The 23,050-nt window shown below is 40.7% G+C and overlaps 1 protein-coding gene across 2 annotated transcripts in view; it reads right to left on the bottom strand.

The window, feature by feature from the left end:
• Positions 1 to 23,050, bottom strand: part of CDK19 (cyclin dependent kinase 19) — a 228,182-nt gene that overhangs the window by 157,544 nt on the left and 47,588 nt on the right. For both annotated transcript variants that reach the window (XM_074948241.1, XM_074948242.1), the window contains one exon: positions 19,544 to 19,619. In XM_074948241.1, the coding sequence (XP_074804342.1) occupies positions 19,544 to 19,619 (76 nt within the window). The remainder of the gene's footprint in view (positions 1 to 19,543; positions 19,620 to 23,050) is intronic.

Genomic DNA, 23,050 nt, shown 5'->3' on the forward strand with positions numbered 1-23,050 from the left:
TTTGTCTAAAAGGGCTTCCCATCTTAACATGGAGGCATCTGTCACCACCTTTGATGGTAATGGAGGAGCAAAGGGCATTCCCTTGCAGACTTTAAATTGATGGAAAGACCCCCGAATGACAGGCTTTCTCCTGGAAAATGTACTAAAATATCCGGGTGATGTCTGCTTGGCTGATATACAGACTTCACCCACCCTTTTATGCAATAAAAGATTAAGTCAGGCAAGCTGAGTTATGTATATACAGAAGATCATGTGACCTAGCAGCCTGAGACAGGTTCTCACGATGTCTTCTGGCGAGCTTGTACTTGGCTGAAAAGATTTAGCATGGCTCGAAATCCTTCCTGTAGTAGATAAGCCATTGAAGTTTTGGAGCCTAGAATGGCTCCTACAAATTCCATCCCTTTGAGCTGGAAACAGTTTGACTTTGTTTACTTTCAGACCAACAGAGACAAAAAGTTGCAGAGTTCATTGAATGAAGTCTTACTTGTTGATAGGACTTTCCACAAATAAGTCACTCTAAATATGTGGGAAACACCTCAACTCCTTGTTTCCTGAGGAAAGATGACATTATTACTAGGCATTGCGTGAACATCCTTGGTGCTGTCAATAGGTTGACTAGTAACACCCTGTACTGGTAGAGTGTGATGCCCACTTGAAACCTCAGATTCCTTCTGTGGGCAGGGTGAATAGCTATATGAATAAACATCTCAAAGGTCAAGAGCTGCATAGCTGTCATGTGGCTCTAAGATTGAAATGATCAATGCCAGAGACACTATCATGAACATGAGCTTGTGTGATTAAGACACTGGATGTCTCAGGTTCGGAATACGGTGCCAACCTCAGTTAGTTTTGGGAAGCAGAAAAGAAGTACCTCTTCCATTGCTTCAAGATTTAGAAGTAATTGCATGTCCTGATGTACCATGCTTTTATGAGAGTGAACTCTGAAAAATGGAATGGGGGGCTGAGGAGGGTCTAGAACTAGATGGAATAGCCCATGATTACCAGGACGGGGGCGGGGGGGGGGATGTAATTGATGGTAGTCCACACCCCAAAGGAATGAAATAAAATGATTCCTAAACAGAAGGGACATAAGTGGAATATCCCTCAGAATTTGCATGCCAATCCCAACCAAGAAGTTAAATCTACTGCCTTGCTAAGAGCTAATGAGCAAATATAATAGTGGATGCAGATGTCTTCCTTCTGGGAAATTTTTGGCACTTCCTCGGTGGGTCAGACTGTCTACACTGCATGTAAAAAGATTGCCTCTGTCATGATTGAGGGCTTGAAGTGCTTATGCTTCAATGCAGGAATACTGACCCCTAAGTATATCAGCATAGCATGGGAGTCTTTTAGAGAATGTGAGGCCTTATCTAGTTTAGCACTGAAAACTTCACATCCTTCAGATGGAAGATCCTCAGTTATTTTTACTTCTGTGGTGATCCCTGATTACTGTAGCCACAATGATCTCTTCATAGATCTAGAAGTTGCATCTACAGCATTGAGGGCTGCTTGGAGGGATGTACGCACTACCAATTGACCTTCAGCTATAAGAGACTTAAATTCCTCCCTGTTGTCTTGAAGAAGACAGTCTGCAAATTTAGTCACAGAATCCCAATTCAGATCACTGTATTTCACTAACAGGGCTTGGTAATTGGAGAGTCTCGTTGGAGACTTGATTAGTTTTTGTCTAAAAAAATGTTTTGGGTTCCTTGTTTTTTTTATGGCTTTGCTCTTGCTCTCTCATTTGCCACAGGAATCACTAATGATGCTGGTGAGGGGAGCACATAAAATTGTTTGAAGCCCTGGAAAGGAGATTGGTAGCAATGGTCTGCTCTCTTCAATACTGGTGCAAGAGAGACAAGTGTCTTCCGGGTCAATTTAGCCAACTCTAAAAGTTCCCTCAAAGGGTTTGTCTGCATTATGAGCTGGGGGGTGTAATTCCCAAATTAAGGACACTACTCCCACTAGCTCTCATCAAGCTAGCCTGCTAAAAATAGAATGCAACCATGGCAGTGCAAGGATCTAGCTGCCCTGAATACCTGTCTATGGTCTGGACAGGACTGTATTTGGGGTGGCTAGCCCCTCACACCACCACGACTACATTCTATTTTTAGCACACTACTTCAATCAGAGCTAATATGAGCATGTTTCCTCGAGTCAGGAAGTACACCCCAGCTTGAAGTGTAGTCATGCCTAAAGGTGGGCACTACAAGGTATCCAGGTACCAAGGTATGCAAGATGTCCTGGAGTTGAGCATGATTTTTCCTGGATCACCTCAACTAGATCTCAGGTGTGTTAGCCAGTTTGTGTAACGAGTCCTGAAATCTCTTGTGTTTATCTGGGGTCGAAGTAGATGATGCAGGGACTACAGCCTCATCCACGGACGATTATAATAGTGAGCCAGGGCAGGATGGTCCTCTGCTTTGTGACTCCTCATCAGAGCCAGGAACAGTCTGCTCAGCTGGCAGAAGAGCAGACCAAGCTGGCTATAAAGTTCTCTTGTGAGGTGGAGAAAAGGCTCTAGCTCTGGATTGGGATGTAGACAATGGTGTTCTACCACAATGCGTTCCCCACAGAGCCTGATAAGCATGAAGGGCAGGTGGCAATGGGGAGGACCTGGAAGTAGTATCCCTCGTTGAGCTACATCTAGGATAATAAACTCACCCTTTGACTCCCTCTTGGACGTACGCTGGCCTGAATACCTAGACCCCAAGGAACGAGCTGGTGAAAGCTCCATAAAGCCCTCAGAGCTTGAGGAGGAGAATGAACAGTCCTCCTGAGGAGGAGGACCTGTACCAGCAGGCATGCCAGGAGCACCTGGCTGGTAGTGCTGATGTACTCTACCACTGCCAGAACAGCAGAGGAAGAGGCACCTTTACAGTACTCATCCTGAGAAGTCCAGTAGCAAAAACCTGTATAGGATTTTGGTCCCAAATACACTGGTGTCAAAAAATAGACAAGTAGATTGTGTTTGTACAGGAGGCCTCAGTGACATGAGGTCAGTAATGATCAATGTATGTGGTACTGATGTAGCTGGTCATGAGGCACGGTGACCAGTGCCTGACTCTCTTTTTGGGCCTTGTATGACCCTTTATCTGAGTTTGATGATGTATGTCTCCTCAGGCAAGGGCCTGTGATTCCCCTAGAGACCCAGTGCTCTTCCCTTCCCAGGAACTTCAGCTCCACATGTAGAGGAGCCAGCAGGAGAATTTTTAGACCATTATTCAGAAGTTTCTGCCCCAGACATCCCAGAGTCTGAAGATGGGTACACTGACCTCTCCAAAAGGAACATTTTTAAGCAAGATACCCTAACTCTGTGTTTTCACAGAAAAAGACTTAGAGATAGCACATCTTTCTCTAATGCGCCCTTCACCCAGACATAGTAAATACCTGATGTGCCCATCACTGAGAGGCATTAAAGCCTCACATTGAATTTTTGAAGCCTGGAGATTTGTGTTCAATTATATAACTGATCCTAGTATGGCCTCATGGGCAAAACAAAGATGTTAATTTCCTTTATAAAGGGAAGAAAGAAAATTCTATCAAATCTATGCTAATACCTAATTACTAAGGACTTAACTACTTACAAGTGCTGACAAAGAATAAGCTGCACTAGTGAGTGAAGAAGTTAGGACACCTCAAGTTTTGACTCGACTCAGCTACAGGCAATGAGAAAGAGTTGGAGGGCAGGTGGAGCCATTGTATCCTTTATGCCCTTTTAGAGACAAAAGGACAGGACAGGCACCAGAAGCAGCACCAACAAACACTGCTGACCACAACAATCCAACTTGAGTGCACTAGGCACATGCACAGCAAGACTGGAATATTTTTATTATATATAGTTACATATATACACAAACACACACGGACAAGCACTTTAAGTAGCAGCAGTCATGACCATGTTCAGAGAGGAAGGCAGGATTTAAGGAAGAAGACTAATGTTGCTAATAAGTGTAAGTGACTATAGGGATAAGATTCAACAATGGAAGAGTAGTATTGCTGTTTGGCTGAGTAGATGGCAGAGTTATGCAGCAGAGAATAAACCTATAGTGGATGAAGCAAGTGAGCTCATAGGACTTACAAAAGCCATTCAGCAGGACAAGTACAGAATTGGACAAAGAAAATGCTGGGAACGAGCCAGGACTGTGGGTTGGTGGAACGAACTTTATGGTAGAGAGAGGGCATGGGTGCCAAAAGGTAAAGAGCAGTGCAGAATGGAGGGAATAAACAGAAGAGTCTACTGAAATAAGGAATAGAGCCAGGAAGCACCATGGGAAACTCATATCCCATCTGTGGAATACAGGAAGTAGTCTTGCAGACATCACTAGGCATGCCATTTAAAAACACTTCACAACTTGGAGTTCTACTGGTTGCTTTTTAAGAGACATTTAAATTCCTTACACCAATTCAGTTCTGTGGCACCCATCTTCATTAAGTAACCATGCCATTTATGAGCGTGCCAATTAAATTGATTTTACTAAATATTAAATCCAGATTATAGAGCTATGGATAGGCACTAAAAATGAAACAGATTCAATAGAATACTATCAATTTAGAATATATATTTCATATAGTTCATGTGTGATTAGACAAGGGAAAATATTCCCATATATCAAAAACCCTTTATAAAATAAGTAGGGTTGTCAAGCAATTAAAAAAATTGTGCTATTAAACAATAATAGAATACCATTTATTTAAATATTATTGGATGTTTTCTACATTTTCAAATATATTGATTTCAGTTACAAAGAATACAAAGTGTACAGTGCTCACTTTATATTTTTATTACAAATATTTGCACCGTAAAAAACAAAAGAAATAGCATTTCTCAATTCACGTAATACAAGTACTGTAGTGCAATCTCTTTATCATGGAAGCTGAACTTACAAATGTAGAATTATGTACAAAATGACTGCATTCAAAAACAAAACAATGTAAAACTTTAGAGCCTACAAGTCCACTCAGTCCTATTTCCGCCAGTGGCTCAGACAAATAACTTTGGTTACACTTGCAGGAGATAATGCTGCCTGCTTCTTGTTTACAATGTCACCTGAAAGTGAGAACAGGCATTCGCATGGCACTGTTCTGGCCGGGTTGCAAAATGTTTACGTGCCAGATGCACTAAAGATTCATATGTCCCTTCATGCTTTAACCACCATTCCAGAGGACATGTATACATGCAGATGATGGGTTCTGCTCAATAACGATTCAAAGCAGAGTGGACCGATGCACGTTCATTTTCATCATCTGAGTCAGATGCCACGAGCAGAAGGTTGATTTTCTTTTTTGGTGGTTAGGATTCTGTAGTTTTCACATCTGACTGCTGCTCTTTTAAGACTTCTGAAAACATGCTCCTCAACTTGTTCCTCTCAGATTTTGGACGGCACTTCAGATTCTTAAACCTTGGGTCAAGGCTGTAGCTTTTTTAGAAATCTCACATTGGTACCTTCTTTGCATTTTGTCAAATTTGCAGTGAAAGTATTCGTTTTAAGAACATGTGCTGGGTCATCATCCGAGACTGCTATAACATGAAATATATGGCAGAATGCGGGTAAAACAGAACAGGAGACATACAATTCTCCCCCAAGGAGTTCAGTCAAAATTTAATTAATGCATTATTTTTTAATGAGCATCATCAGCATGGAAGCATGTCCTCTGGAATAGTGGCCAAAGCATGAAGGAGTACACGAATGTTTAGCATATCTGGTACGTAAATACCTTGCAATGCCTGTTCTCACTTTCAGGTGACATTGTAAATTAGAAGCAGGCAGCAGTATTTCCCATAAATGTAAACAAACTTGTTTGTCTTAGCGATTGGTTAACCAGGAAGTAGGACTGAGTGGACTTGTATCTAAAGTTTTATATCATTTTGTTTTTCAGTGCAGTTGTGTAACAAAAAAAAAATTACATTTGTAAGTTACACTTACACGATAAAGAGCTTGCACTACAGTATTTGTATGAGATTAATTGAAAAATACTACTTCTTTTATCATTTTTATAGTGCAAATATTTGTAATAAAAAATAATAATATAAAGTGAGCACTGTACACCACTTTGTATTCTTTGTTGTAAATGAAATCAAAATATTTGAAAAAGTAGAAAAACATCCAAAATATTTAATAAATTTCATTTGGTATTCTATTGTTTAACAGTGTGATTAATCGTGATTAATTTTTTGAGTTAATCGTGTGAGTTAATTACTACTAATTGACAGCCCTAAAAATAAGATGATATAACCCCAATTTGATATAAACTTCTCAAACCAAAGTACCATTAAAATTTTAACCGTTTTCTATTTTACCACATTTCCTATGCTTTTCTGGACACTGAGGATCACTAGTTGACATAAACATAGGACTGAAACATTTTATGTTTTAAATGTTGCAAGGTCCTGAACATTCTAATGGACATTTTACCTTCCGTAACATACAAATATAATTCTGTAAAATAAGATACATTTCCCCCTAAAACAACAAAATATATACTACTGACAATTTCTGCCTCCACATTCAGGCCTGATCTAATACCCCCTTGAAGTTAATGGAAAAACTAGTCCTCTTCTCTGTTTATTCAGTGTCATTCCAACTTTATTGGCCAAAGTAAGTATTTACTACTTTCTATTCCTTTGTGCAGGGACAGCACACCTATGGAAGATAAAGATTGCATTTTATTCATAATGAACAGAACTAATAATCAAGTTCTGATGATAGTCTTTATTATTAGTAGCGTGAGTCAGAAAGAACTCATCTTGCAACTAAAATTCCAGACTGATTTTACAGAATAGCAGCTAAAATAAATGTTTTTACTTGTCAAGTGAGTAAATTTGATCTGCAAGCCGTTTTAAACAATATGCTACCCTGTGTCAATTTTATGAAGTCACTTTTCAAAGCAGACCTGCACTATAACAAAAAATACATTTACTTTAAAGGATGTTTAAAATGTTGACAAAAACAAGAACACTCAGAAATAACACTGACATTTCATTAGTTATTAACATGGATCTGCTTGATACACTTCCTTGGATGCAGGCCTACACATACGATATTGATTAGCTTGCGAGTGGCAGGGGGCGGAAGGGGGGGGGAGTTGATGTATAAAAATATCTAATTACATTAGATTTTAAAAGTAATATTATTTTGGTCAGCTGCTAAGACACTGAAAAGAGGCAGATCTGTTGAATGAAGAGGTACCATTTTCACATTTTTCTAATAACTTCTGTCTAAAGTAAAAAAAAGGATAATGAATACCCATAAATTATAACTTCTTTTATGCTTTAAAAAGCTGTTCTGTATTCCCTTATGAAAACTGCATTTAAATTGCACAGTTTATTCAGGATTAAGCAATGTAATTTGAGTAAATCTCATTTTACCCATGGCATGAGGATCAGAAGGGGCTGTCATGTTGCTAAACAAATAACTTTCCTGCTGATGATTCATGTTTTATAAAGCCCATGATATGTAAACTATTCTAGCCAATACATGCCTAACATTAATTTAAAAAATCCCTTAAATTTGTAATATATAGTCATTTCACTACCTCCAGCTACTGAAATAGGGAGTGGAGTTTCAAAGTTTCCATAAACACAAACATTCTATTTTCACATTCAAAAGGAATTGCTACAGAAATTGCTACTGCAAAAGTGTTTCATTTCAAGGGATACATGGTAGATTTTGAAGTGTGTGTGTGTGGGGGGGGGGGGGTGTTAATGTCTCACTTTATTTAAACTATGCTCTAAAAAAGCAGGTGGAATAGAAGTAGAAAGTTACCTTCCACATCACAGCAAATATTGCAAAGTGCTGTTGAAATCTAAGATCCAGGACAAAAGGGAAGGCTTGGATATGGATTTAAAAAAAAAGGAGGACTTGTGGCACCTTAGAGACTAACAAATTTATTTTCCACTGAATGCATCCGATGAAGTGAGCTCTAGCTCACGAAAGCTTATGCTCATACAAATTTGTTAGTCTCTAAGGTGCCACAAGTCCTCCTTTTCTTTTTGCAGATACAGACTAACACGGCTGCTACTCTGAAACCTTGGATATGGATGTAAGTCCTCTGTTTTGGTTAAAGATTACTAATTAATAAACAGTCCTGTAAGTTATAAAAGACACTTTGTAATTGTGTCTTAAACATTAAGGATATGGTACCTACGTAACACTTTATGTCTTAAAAATATTTTAACGTTGAATAATTAATCCTCACTCTCATAAGGTAAATTTATTCCACATTTCTAAAATGCAGAAAGAGATCAGGTAACCACGAGTTATTGGTACAGCCTGGAGTAGAACAGCCAGAATTTATTAGTTTCATATTTAATCTAACAGACCACATGGACTCTAAGGATATGTCTATACTACAAAATTAGGTCGATATTATAGAAGTCGATTTTTAGAAAGCGATTTTATACAGTCGATTGCAGATGTCCACACTAAGCGCATTAAGTCGGCGGAGTGCGTCCTCACCACCGTGGCTAGCATCAACTTATGGAGCAGTGCACTGTGGGTAGCTATCCCACAGTTCCTGCCATCTCCGCCACCCACTGGAATTCTGGATTAAGCTCCCAATGCCTGATAGGGCAAAAACATTGTCACGGGTGCTTTTGGGTACATGTCGTTAGTCGCCCCTCCCTCCGTGAGAGCAATGGCAGACACTCGTTTTGCGCCTTTTTTCCGCGCAGACACCATACCACGGCAAGCGTGCAGCCCACTCAGCTCAGCTCACCAACACCATCGCTGTTGTGTCCTGGGTGCTGCTGGCAGCAGACGGTGCAGTAGGTCTGCTAACCATCGTCATCATCGCTTCCACTGCAACTCTGCTCTCCTGCAGCTCGAGGATCCGTTCTGGTCCTCCTGGGTGCTGCTAACCGTCGTCATACACCGCTTCTGCTGCAACTCTGCTCCACTGCTATTGTCTCAATAGCGAATTTCTCCATGTTGTCTGTCATAGGCTCCCACATACATGTGTTCTTCCTCAGGAAATGTGTGTGGTGCTAACCGTCGTCCTCCACCGCTTCCAGTGAAACTCTGCTCTCCTGCTCTCATGAATCCACCTTGCAGGTCCTCTCGTTGTTCTCTATAAATATCTATTCTCGTGGCATCCGTCTTTAGCCACCGCTTCTGCTGCAACTCTGCTCTCCTGCTCACGGCAAGCATGGAGCCCGCTCAGATCACTGTGGCAGTTAGCATTGTAAACACCTCACGCATTATTCTGCAGTATGTGCAGAACCAGAGCCTGCAAAAGCAGGCGAGGAGGCGACAGGAGCACGGCGATGAGACTGATGAGGACATGGACACAGATTTCTCTCAAAGCACGGGCCATGGCAATTTGGACATCCTGGTGGCAATGGGGTAGGCTCATGCCATGGAATGCTGATTCTGGGCCTGGGAAACAAGCACAGACTGGTGGAACCGTATAGTGTTGCGGGTCTGGGACAATTCCCAGTGGCTGAGAAACTTTTGCACGCGTAAGGGCACTTTCATAGAACTTTGACTTGCTTTCCCCTGCCCTGAAGCACGAGAATACCAAGATGAGAGCAGCCTTCACAGTTCACAAGAGAGTGGCGATAGCCCTCTGGAAGCTTGCAACGCCAGACAGCTACCAGTCAGTCGGGAATCAATTTGGAGTGGGTAAATCTACTGTGGGGGCTGCTGTGATCCAAGTAGACAATGCAATCACTGACCTGCTGCTATCAAGGGTAGAGTCTCAGGGAAACGTGCAGGTCATAGAGGATGGCTTTGCTGCAATGGGATTCCCTAACTGTGGTGGGGCGATAGACAGAACGCATATCCCTATCTTGGGACCGGACCACCAAGGCAGCCAGTACATAGACTACAAGGGGTACTTTTCAATGGTGCTGCAAGCACTGGTGGATCACAAGTGACGTTTCACCGACATCAATGTGGGATGGCCGGGAAAGGTACATGACGCTCGCATCTTCAGGAACTCTGGTCTGTTTGAACAGCTGCAGGAAGAGACTTACTTCCCAGACCAGAAAATAACTGTTGGGGATGTTGAAATGCCTATAGTTATCCTTGGGGACCCAGCCTACCTCTTAATGCCATGGTTCATGAAGCCATACACAGGCAGCCTGGACAGTAGTCAGGAACTGTTCAACTACAGGCTGAGCAAGTGCAAAATGGTGGTAGAATGTGCATTTGGACTTTTAAAAGCACGCTGGTGCAGTTTACTGACTCGGTTAGACCTCAGCGAAACCAATATTCCCATTGTTATTGCTGCTTGCTGTGTGCTCCACACTATCTGTGAGAGTAAGGGGGAGAAGTTTATGGCGGGCTGGGGTGGTGGATGAGGGGAGGAAGGAAGGATAAGGCCACACTGCACTTCAAAACTTATTGAATGCCAGCTTTCTGTTGCTTGGGTAGTCCTCTGGGGTGGAGTGGTTGGGTGCCCGGAGTCTCCCCCGCCTGCATTCTTGGGCGTCTGGGTGAGGAGGCTATGGAACTTGGGGAGAAGGGCGGGCAGTTACACAGAGGCTGCAGCGGCGGTCTGTGCGCCTGCTGCCTTTCCTGCAGCTCCACCAGATGCCGGAGCATATCAGTTTGATCCCCCAGTAGCCTCAGCATTGCATCCTGTCTCCTCTCATTGCGCTGCCGCCACCTCTCATCTTGCTCGTCCCTCCTGTCCTCGCGTTCATTTTCTGCTTTCCTGGACTTGGACATTGTTTGCCTCCATGCATTCTGTGGAGCTCTTTCAGTGCAGGAGGACTGCATGAGCTCAGAGAACATTTCATCGCAAGTGCTTTTTTTTCGCCTTCTTTTCTGTGCTAGCCTCTGGGACGGAGATGATAGGGGGAGCGTTGAAACGTTTGCAGCTGCGGGAGGAAAAAAAGGGAGAGTAGTATTTAAAAAGACACATTTTAGAGAACAATGGGTAGACTCTTTCATGATGAACCAAGCTGTTAACATTACATAGCACATATGCTTTCGATATAAAGTCACATTTTGCCTCTTATATTGAGGGCCTGCCGGTTTGGTGTGAGAGATCACACACGCAGGGCTGGGCAACAGAATTCGGCTTGCAGGTAAGCCACATGGTAAGCCACAGTCTTTCGGCTTCTTCAACCTTCATAACGTGGGAATGGTTTCAAACAGCAGCGCCCTTCTTTCCCATACCAAGCACCCATTGGGTTGGCCATTTAAAAGAAGGGGCTGTACTGGCCACAAATGCATCCCCAGTCTTTAGGGCAAATTAATCATTAAACATGCTTGCTTTTAAACCATGTATTATATTTACAAAGGTACACTCACCAGAGGTACCTTCTCCGGCTTCATGGTCCAGGAGCCCACCTTGGGAGGTTTGGGAGGGTATTAGCTCTAAGGTGATAAACAGTTCCTGGCAGTCGGGGAGAATGGTTTCTTGCTTGCCTGCTGTGTGCTGTCCTCCTCCTCATCTTCCTCGTCCCCAAAATCCTCATGCCTGTTGCGTGAGACTCCTCCCCTTGCAGGTGTCCATGGACAGGGGTGGGGTAGTAGCAAGGATGCTCCCTAGAATTCCATGCATCTAGCTCATCACAGAAGCGGCGTGTCTGGGGCTCTGACCCAGAGCGGCCGTTTGCCTCTTTGGTAGGCTTGCCTGAGCTCCTTAATTTTCACGTGGCACTGCTGCGTGTCCCTGTTGTAGCCTCTGTCCATCATGCCCTTGGAGACTTTGGCAAATATATTGGCATTTTGTCTTTTGGAATGGAGTTCTGATAGCACGGATTCATCTCCCCTTACAGTGATCAGATCCAGTACGTCCCGTTCGGTCCATGCTGGAGCTCTTTTGTGATTCTGGGACTGCATGGTCACCTGTGCTGATGAGCTCGCCACGCTGGCCAAACAGGAAATGAAATTCAAAAGTTCCAGGGGCTTTTCCTGCGTACCTGGCTAGTGCATCTGAATTGAAAGTGCTGTCCAGAGTGGTCACAATGGAGCACTCTGGGATAGCTCCCAGAGGCCAATACTGTCAAATTACATCCACACTACCCCAAATTCAACCCGGGGATGTCGATTTCAGCTAATCCCCTCTGTACTCATCGGGGAGGAGTACAGAAATCGATTTTAAGAGCCCTTTAGGTCGACAAAAATGGCTTCATCATGTGGACGGGTGCAGGGTTAAATCGATCTAACACTGCTAAATTCGACCTAAACTTGTAGTGTAGACCAGGACTAAGACATTGCTTATCCTCAGAACCATTTGGTCCCTCTGGCATATAATAACACATCTTGTGCCCCTACTCCAAGTGGTGTACATGAATGCTACAATCTGCTTGGATTAGCATTCAGTAAAGCTAAATTAATGTTATAATCCAAACAATTTCACTTTGTACCATGTATATGTCCATATGGACAGAGGTAACTTGAAATGGTTCAACTAGTCCTCCCACTAGTGTCCCACAGTACATGGACAGCCTTTTGAAGACACCCAAAATTTGCTGCTTCTGGGAGCTTTGCCAGGAACCAACTGAAATGGTTTTGAACCCTAGTCTTAATACTGACACAAAGGCAATTCAGAACACTCGTCACCATCACTAGTGCAGACATAACAAAATATTTGTGACTAAACTAGAGCAATACAACTAGTTCAAAAAGGAATAGCTCACTTCTCTATCCTGAAAAGACCACTGATCTAAAAACTTAAATTTTATTCAGTTTATTCTCCCCTACAAAGAAATTCAGTGAAATTTAGAACTAAGTCCACTATATCTAGTTACATTATACAGAGCAGAGAAAAAATAAGCCTTGAACCAAGTTCATGGCATTTATAAAGGCTACAAAATAAGTGTTTTGATTATACAATAGTTGTTAAGATTTGTTGAAGGGGGAACTCTGTATCCTAGTAAAGACAGGGAAAAAGTTGGTAAAATACAGGTAGGAGGTACTGAGGAACAATCACATTTTAAAAAGTCCTATTTAAGTATAACACATGAAGGCAAGCAACCAAATACTGAAAAGTAGCACAAATGCTTATGTACAAAACACTCAAAGTATGTGTAAATATGCAGTTGTTGTAGCCGTGTTGGTCACAGGATATTAGATAGACAAGGTAAGTGATGTAATATCTTTTACTGGACCAACTTCTGCTGATGAGAGACACAAACTTTCAAGCTTACACAGAGCTCTTCTTCAGCTCTGTGTAATTTACCTGTGCATGAACACTTTTAACACAGCAGTCACTCTATTTCTGACCTATCAGTCCTCATCCTCAAAGGAAACCTGTGCAACACATTCAAAAGACAAGCCTAAGAGCTTAAATTCATAACTCTGGTAGACACTGAAAATCATGAACTGAAGAGACACACTGGATTTATGGCTTAGTCTCTAAGGTGCCACAAGTCCTCCTTTTCTTTTTATAATAAATTGGTAACCCGCTAATCACCTCTTTTTGTCCTATGACTGCAGAGTGTTAATGGGCCACTCTATCTAGAATGGTCCTTAGAATATATACTAACTACTTATGCTAACCAGTCTGTTCCAACTTGCATTTAGCTGTGATGCTCAGCATTCCTTTCCCAGACCTGAAGAAGAGCTCTGTGTGGCTAGAAAGCTTGTCTCTCTTACCAACTGAAGTTGATCCAATAAAAAAATATTACCTCACTCACCTTATCTCACCCTGGCTAAACAGCAGAGTAAAAGAGGAAGTTAGAGGCGAAAAAGCATCCTATAAAAATTGGAAGTCAAATCCTTGTAACGAGCATAAACGCTGGCAAGTCAAGTGTAAAAGTCTAATTAGGTAGACCAAAAAAAAAGAATTTGAAGAGCAACTAGCAAGAGAACGACACAGCATTTTTTTTTTTTTTTAAGTACATCAGAAGAAGGAACCCTGCCAAACAGTGAGTGGGCCCACTGCACTTCAAGTGCTAAAGAACTCCAGGAAGACAAGGCCATTGCAGAGAAGCTAACTGAATTCTATGCATCAGTCTTCACTGCAGAACATATGGAGGTGATCCCCAAACCCAAGCCATTCTTTTTAGGTGACAAATCACAGGAACTGTCCCAGAATGATATGCCAATAGAAGTGGTTTTGGAACAAATTGATAAATTAAACAGTAGTAAATCACCAGAATCTGATGGTACTGTATTCACCCAAGAGCTTTGAAGGAATTCAAATAGGAAAGTGCAGAACTACTAACTGTTGTGTGTAACATAGCACTTAAATCAGCCTATACACCAGATGATTGGCTAATGTAATGCTAATTTTAAGAGCGTTCCAGAGGCGATACTGGCAATTACAGGCCAGTAATCTTAACTTCAGTACAAGGCAAATTGGTTGAAACTACAATAAAGAACAAAATTATGAGACACATAGATTACCATGATATGTTGGGGAAGAATCAAACACAGCTTTTATAAAGGAAAATCATGCCTCACCAATCTATTAGCATTCTCTGAGGGAGTCAACAAGCATGTGTACAACGGTGACCTAGTGGATATAATGTACGGGGACTTTCAGAAAGCATTTGACAAGGTTCCCTCTTCAACGCTTCTAAAGCAAAGTAAGGAGCCACGGGATAAGAGGGAAGGGTCACTCACAGATCAGTAATTGGTTAAAATTCAGGAAATGAAGAGTAGGAATAAATGGTCAGTTTTCACACTGAAGAGAGGTAAACAGAGGGATCCCCCAAGGATCTCTACAGGGACATGAGCTGTTCAACATACTCATAAATTATCTGAAAAATGGGTGAACAGAGAGGTGGCAAAATTTACAGACTATACAAAATTATTCAGTTAAGTCCAAATCTGACTGTGAAGCATTACAAAGGGATCTCACAAAACTGGGTAACTGGGTGACAAATTGACAGATGAAATTCAGTATGGGTAAGTGCAAAGTAATGCACATTGGAAAAAATAATCCCAACTATACTTACAAAATGATGGGGTCTAAATCAGCTGTTATCACTCAGGCAAGATCTTGGAATCATTATGAATAGTTCCCTGCAAAAATCTACTCAATAAGCAGCAGCAGTCTAAAAAAGGTAACAGAATGTTACGAACCATTAGGAAAGGGACAGATAAAACAGAAAATATTATAATGACACTATATAAACCCATGGTATGCCCATACCTTGAATACTCCATGCAGTTCTGTTCACCTTATCTCAAAAAAAATTCATTATAATTGGAAAAGGTGCAGAGAAGGGCAATGAAAATGATCAGGAGTATGGAACAGCTTCCATGAAGAGAGATTAAAAAGACAGACTGTTCATAGAAAAAAGACTATTAAGAGGGGATATGGTAGAGGTCTCTACAATTATTAACAGTATAGAGAAAGTGAATAGGGAAGTGTTATTTACCGCTTGACATAACACAAGAACTAGAGCAGTGGTTCTCAAACTTTTGTACTGGTGACCCATTTCACATAGCAAGCCTCTGAGTGTGACCCCCCCCTTATAAATTAAAAACACTTTTTAATATATTTAACACTATTATAAATGCTGGAGGCAAAGCGGGGTTTGGGTTGGAGGCTGACAGCTCGTGACCCCCAATTTAATAACCTCGCGACCCCTGAGGGGTCCCGACCCCCAGTTTGAGAACCCCTGCCCTAGAGGTTACCTGATAAAAATAATAGGCAGCAGGTTTAAAGCAAACATATGGAAGCACTTCTTCGCACAATGCACAGTCTACCAGCAGAACTCATCAACAAGGGATGTTGTAAAGGCCAAAAAAAATGTAACTGGATTCAAGAAAGAATTAGATAATTTCATGGAAAATAGGTCCATCAATGGTTATTAGCCAAGATGGTCAGGAATGCAATCCCATGCTCTGGGTTTCTCGAAACCTCTGACTGCTAAAAGCGAGGACTGGATGGCAGGGGATGGATCACTTGAAATTGCCGTGTTCTGTTCATTTCCTCTGAAGCATCTGGCACTAGCTGCTGTGAGACACAGGATACTGGACTAGAGGACCATTGGTCTGGCCAAGTATGGCTGTTCTTATGATCGCCAACAGAATCTAAATTACAATGTGAATACAACAAGCTTGAATGAACTATGGAGTCTTGCTTCAGCTGATGTTGTCCAAAAGTTGAAAGACGGGATACAATCACCACCACTAACTCTAGGAATCATTACCTATTTGACACAATCAGTGATATGAGTCCTTTCCTTTCTATAGACAGGGAACATAAACAGAGGTAAAGGAAGAAAGGCAAGGCACAAAAACGATTTGCCAAGTCCTAACAAGGGACTGATAAACTGATCCATAATCTCTCTGGAGAAAGATAGAGGTCTTTCCATTTCTCCTAGACAGAAAAAGGCAGCCTCTAGATCACAAAGCTAATCTGATATCCTGCCATCTTGTGCAATGTCTTCTGTATATAATGGTTCTGAACCTGTGGACAGCTGAATTACCTCTTAATAGAGTGATAAATTCCTGGAACCTCAGGTTTTGCTCAGGTATAATATGGGCAAACAGAAAAAAGATGGGTTGTCAGCTATCCTGAACACTCAGCCAATCAGGTTGTTTGCACCACATGTGCCTTTCCTATATGCAACCTCATTGAATGGAGCCACATATGAAGATGAGCCCCAAATATTTGGAGACTAGCATCCATCCTGATCATTCCTCTGAAATTTGTATTATGGATGCCAAAAGAACTATCCACATAGTAGTCTTAATATGGCCTCCTTCATCTGAATCCTTTAGACTCACCTATGTAATGTTGAGCTTTTCAAGAGAAATGTGTAGTCTTCCCACTTACAATACAAATATCAGAAAGGAAGTTACTGAGCTCTTATACTATAACCTGGGTTTAAATTTGAGGACTAATTTCCTTTTCTTACATACACACTCACTCCCTCTGAATTCACTCTCTCCATTGCCACCTATAAAGACGTCTCTACCAGTCCAATCTCTCTTCTGTAGGACTTCATAGGTTTGTATAAGCAAACCCTGTACTGCAGGTTTTGAGGTACATTTTTGGTTGAATTTGTGAGGCCGTACATTCAATTTGATGGAATCTTTGTCTGTCACACAGTAGCTTTTGAACACTTTGTCCAATCAATTCCAAAATTTCAGGGAATATTCACATCAGTAGTCTATCGATTTGGAGGATAATAATATTGAAAAAGGGAAAACAAGACACACTCCCAGCCACAGTCACCTGTTGATGGCAACCCATTAATACCTTCCCTCAGAACAATATCCCTTCACCCTCCCAATAGAATTTAACATGTTCACACCCTGATCTCTGAATGATCAAAAGAGAAATAATTGCTCTCCCTGCTTGGAGCTGTGGGGTGGATGCACAGCCCCCTTGGGCAGTCAGAGGGAGAGGACAGAGAAAGAGACTACTTTCATTCCTTCCTCATACCTTGCCTCCTGGAAGCCTGCTCCAGTTGGGCAAGGGAAGGCCTCAGCTACCCACACCACCATTCAATAAGGAAGGAAGAAAAGGTTAGGTATCCTTTGGAGGGATGTGGGAAGAGAGACACAGACCCCTAGTATGATGGGGCAAATGGCGGACAGGTAAGACAATCCCAAGTATGGTGGAGAGAATGGGCAACCCTGGTGGGTGGGGGATGGGTAAGGAAGGGGGAAGAGAGCCTCTGGTTTGGTGGGGAGAATGGGCCACTCTGCTGTAGTGGGAGGAGGGAATCAGGGGGCACACAAGAAACCTGTAAGGGGAGACTGGGGAGTTACAGAGAGTCCCTGAAACAAAGAGGCTTGGGAGAGTGTCACATAAGGAGCTTGTGGGGTGGAATGCATGAATACAAGGAGCCCCTGGTGTGTGCACTAAGCTTGACCCACAGAAGTTATGAAGTGTGCCCCACAGTCCCCCCTTTAGTCTATCTTATTTGATAAAAGGAACAGTGCTTTTTTCTGTTTCAGCTACCTCATCCATCATCTTCCCTAAGGTTACTCAGTGTTTGCCAACCTTGAATTTTACTGAGGCCAGCAGTAGTTTGCCATGCCATCTCAGCCACAGGAGTTTTATTATGGAATTTGTGAGAAATGTTCTGGAGATGAATAAGTCATCTGCTGAGGCAGTCAAAATAAAAAAAGCAAAAGCCACACTTATTTACTGTAGAATTAAAAGCCTTGTGTAATAGTTGTGTCATTTTTCTAGGTTGTCTTGAGCTCTTGAACCAAGTTAGACCATTTCAAAAAAAGAAAAAGCAAGACTATGATGCTGACATATCTCCATGTCAGCATACAGAAGTTATTAAATAGACACTAGTATGGCCATATGGCCTCATAGAGAAGGAAAAGTTACACATGTGAGAACTGAACCCTCCCCCACAAAATATTAACACAATTTAAAACTAACGGAGTAGAAATGCAGAGATGATAAAAGTCTCACTGTTGTCAGAAGATTGACTGTATGCTAACTAAACACATTCTAGCACTGATACTAGAAAACAGCTGTTATTCCCGCAAAGGCAGAAATTCCAGCAGGCAGGTCATAGGGGTAGATTATTTTAATTGTAATTGGACAGCACTGCAACTACCTATAATCTCCACAGTGAACTACCTTAATTTACTAGTGACAGGCACTTTAAAGAACAGTACTTTTAGCTGCTAAACCTCCTTAGACTACACAAAATTACTATGTATATTATGCTAAACAGAAGTCAGTGGCCTCTTCAATTCCTGACCACCATGAGCTTCTATTGTCACATGATACTGTGTGTGTTTGAACAGCTTATTTTTGAGTTAGCATGCTAGAGTATAAAAAGCCAGAGGCATACATCTTATATTTGTAAGCACTGACCATGATGTCAGCATTCAAATATATTAGATCAAGCAAGTGCATCTCTTTTACAGTGATGCAGCAGGCATTGCACTACAAAATTTTATTCCCCTAACAAGTACTTTAACCCTAATGCACAGTTATTTTCAGTCTCAAAAAACATCTAATGGCCAAACTCTACCTTCAGATACAGACACGCAATTCCTATTATTATTAGGACTTCTACTGACATCACTAGGAGATGCATACACATATCTAAGAGTAGAATTTGTGTTCAAAATTATGTAATTCTTGTACTAATGCTTCTATTTTTCAGAGATCTGCAGCAGATACAATGAAAGAAAGCATTAATGCAAAATGGAAAAGTAGTCTTAAGACAACTTTCTGTACGTAGGAGACCGCAGAGTGTAACAAGACTACAGTGCATTTTCAGACATAAAACAAAAGTAGGTTACCATTATGCTGACATACAACACATTAGTGACCTTTTTATAGTGGCAACTAGAGTCTCTTTTGGAACCTTAAATATTTTTTTTTATTTAACTGAAATAGTTTTTAAAACAATACTTTTGTTTTTTAACCCTGGCAAATAAAGTAAGACAGACAAAATTATACTGAAAAAAATGTATATTATATCCTTTCCACAGATCTGACATTTACAAGTTGTTGTTTTTTAAATATATTTACAAAACATTAATTTTAGTGGAAGCCTATATTGGAATAAACCTTCAAATTTACATACGTAAAGTGAAAAATTTATACTTTAAGCCTTTGGTTGTGTTGCTCACAGAGTAAGACATATATTATCCATTGCATAACAAGTATAAGAAGATATTTTCTTTTGTTTATGTCCACTTACTGCAATCTCTCTACAGGCCGACATCGATATCCCTGTACCTTCAATTTGCTTCAGTGCATACTCCTTTTCATCTTTTCTGTGCACAAAAAACAAAAAAGAGGAATATTTTATAGATTACATTTATATTCACTTAAACTGATAAATGCAACTACATTACACTGATTTTTGTCTTCTTAAACTAGATCAAGATACTAAAACACTAACTTCTTATAACATGAATTACAGCAGAATGAGGATCAAAAGGAATCAAACCATCTTTAACCACTGCCACAATCATCAAAACTAAAAAACTGAAAATTGTAATAAGAAAAAGTTGTCAATCTGTACATATCTACATCTCTTGAAACCATAAAACATTTGCAAGGATCTCTATAAAGAAACTCCATGGGCACTTTTTCCAGACCTCAACAGACTATCAAACAAAAATATATACACACAAACACACGTATCGGCAAGATTCTCTTAGGAAGATCTAGCAACCATCAAATGGCTCAAATCCAAATAAAATTGGAATAGTCTACTTCTAACCTTAAAACTTTTTATGTTTTGAACATTTAATATATCACCGAAAAAATATCAAACTCATAATGAGGGTTTTTAAAAGACAGTTTTCCTTATTATACTGCAACAGATCTAGCAAAGTCTTTGCTGGGTCCTCATCACTGACAGTTTCAAACTTCATGTGCTCTGTACGGTTCAGTGCACCCTGCAGTGCAAAGTCCTAGAATCTGAGATGTTCCCACTAAATAGGCTATCATGCATTTAAACAACCACAATACAGTATACTTAATCAAAGGGTTGGCTAAGAAGAAGTAGGGAAAACCCAGAAGGTTACCATCTCACCAAGTCTCACTCGTGCTCCAACTTAACCTCCATATTGTCTGTAGTTAAGGTTACAGTTAGCTTCCATAATACTGCTTGTTTTTGCAATCCTATGCCTTTGGATACAAACGTTGTTTGGCTTGAAAGTTGTCAGATTTATTCTTAAGAAAAAGGAGACTCTGAAAACTTGCACTGATTGGAAATTGAGTTTTGTCTAACTTGGTCTCACCCTAACTCAAAAGTGGATTATTATTACTCCTCCTTCAAACTAACCCTCTTGTTACATCTACAAACTTGTGTGCTAGTGAGGTTTGAAAATACATTGTAACAAAGCCAAAGTTCTTGATTTTTGTGGCGGGCAATTCAGGGGCAATCCTGCTCTATTTATTTCAACAAGAGAGTTTGGTTTTGGTTGGTGGGTTTTTTTTGCCATTGTCTTCAGCAGAAGTAAGGTTAAGCATCTTAATATGCATATGCCCTCTATTAGCAGCTTAGAAATAACAGAAGATCCTTCTATAAATTAAAGCTAACACTTTCCTTTAGTTTAAGCAGTAAAGGCCCAGTCCAATAGTTTTTGCAACAATTGGACTGGGGTTCTAATTGAGTTTATTATGGAAACATAGCAGCCTCTTCATATGAGGCCTGTAATTATGGTTCCATTCTAAGGGAGATAAAAAAAATCAGCCTTATAACTGCAAAAAACCTTCATTCTTTCTGAAGTTTAAAGTTGACTTACCAAGAACTAGAATATATTTTGACATATAAATACTTTGAGATTACCAACTTCAGATTGGGGGGGGGGGGCAGCAAAGTGTATGTTTATATCCCCTAAATCGAATGAAAGACTACAAAGTTTGAAAACATGGGTAACTTTTGACTTGGGACTTGTGTAAGAGGCAGTTTTCAAAGGCAGGAATTAAAAATGTTTAAGAAATTGCCATTATTGAAAACAAGACCGGATTTTCTGTCAGTAAAGCTGATTGCAACAGTCAACTACGCTTAGCCCCTAATCATGCTAGATGTTCCCCTAAGAACATAAGAATGGCCATACTGGGTCAGACCAATGGTCCATCTAGCCCAGTATCCTGTGTTCCGACAGTGGTCAATGCCAGGTGCCCCAGATGGAATGAACAGAACAGGTAATCATCAAGTGATCCATCCCCTGTCGCCCATTCCCAACTTCTGGCAAACAGAGGCTAGGGACACCATCCCTGCCTATCCTGGCTAATAGCCATTAATGAACCTATCCTCTGAACTTACCTAGTTCTTTTTTGAACCCTGTTATAGTCTTTGATTTCACAACATCCTCTGGCAAGAAGTTCCACGGGTTGACTGTGCGTTGTGGAAAAAACACTTCCTTATTTACTTTCTCCACACCAGTCATGATTTTATAGACCTCTATCATATCCCCCCTTAGTCGTCTCTTTTCCAAGCTGAAAAGTCCTAGTCTTATTAATCTCTCCTCATATGGCAGCCGTTCCATAGCCCTAATAATTTCTGTTGCCAGCTACTGAGACTATTTCAGAACCGGACAAGGCTACTTTTAAGAAGAGTGAAAAGAAATTCCAGAATCTACTGAAGTAACTGACTCCATCTGTGTGTCCCCCACCCACCCAAAAAAAACAAACAAACAAACAAAAAACAGTCCCTTACCCAAGGGGGAATGTACACAGGTCCATTTTTCAGATGAGGTAGCTGAGGAACTGAATTTAAGTAGATTGTCAGAAGTTACATTGACAGAGCAAGAAGGGATTCCTTACTTTAGAGATGGTAGATTTGTACTTTATTGCATACAAATTGCTTTGGAAAAAGAATAGGACTTGTGGCACCTTAGAGACTAACAAATTTATTTGAGCATAAGATGCATCCGATGAAGTGAGCTGTAGCTCACGAAAGCTTATGCTCAAATAAATTTGTTAGTCTCTAAGGTGCCACAAGTCCTCCCATTCTTTTTGCAGATACAGACTAACACGGCTGCTACTCCGAAACCTGTCAAATTGCTTTGGATATCAGTACTTAGTTAAGCCAAATGTAAAACAAGGTTAATAATAAATGCTTACCCATCTTTTTGAGCTACCTTGATAACTACAGATGAACTCTATGTGAAATGCAAAGCCTTAACGCCTTTTTCAGATAGGGCAACTGAAGCCCAGACACATGAAGCTTGAGAGGCACTGTCTGTATCAAAGACCAGAGCTTTAGCCTTGATCAGTGATCAGAAACTTACATTTGCCATGATTTTTAAGCAACTTTTACCAGCATTTAAGAGTGAAGGTAGGCTGTACTACTTAGCTACCTTGTTAGGTGTACCTTGTTAGGCAAGAGACAAAGGTCTGTCCACAGGATTCATTATTAGCTTGTCCTGAAATGCTCACTTTTCTGTTTTAATAATCTGGTAGCCCATCCAGCTATTGAAAATTTTAGGACTGTCAAGAGATTTAAAAAATTAATCGCAATTAATCGCGTGATTAAAAAAATTAATTGTGATTAATCGCACTGTTAAACAATAATATAATAATATTTATATAAATATTTTGGATGTTTTCCACATTTTCAAATATATTAATTTAAATTACAACACAGAATACAAAGTGTACAGTGATCACTTTATATTTATTTTTATTATAAATACTTGCCCTGTAAAAAATTTTCAATTCACTAAATACAAGTACTGTAGTGCAATCT

The sequence above is a fragment of the Natator depressus genome, chromosome 3, assembly GCF_965152275.1.
Source record: "Natator depressus isolate rNatDep1 chromosome 3, rNatDep2.hap1, whole genome shotgun sequence".
In the NCBI taxonomy this organism is placed as follows: domain Eukaryota; kingdom Metazoa; phylum Chordata; order Testudines; family Cheloniidae; genus Natator; species Natator depressus.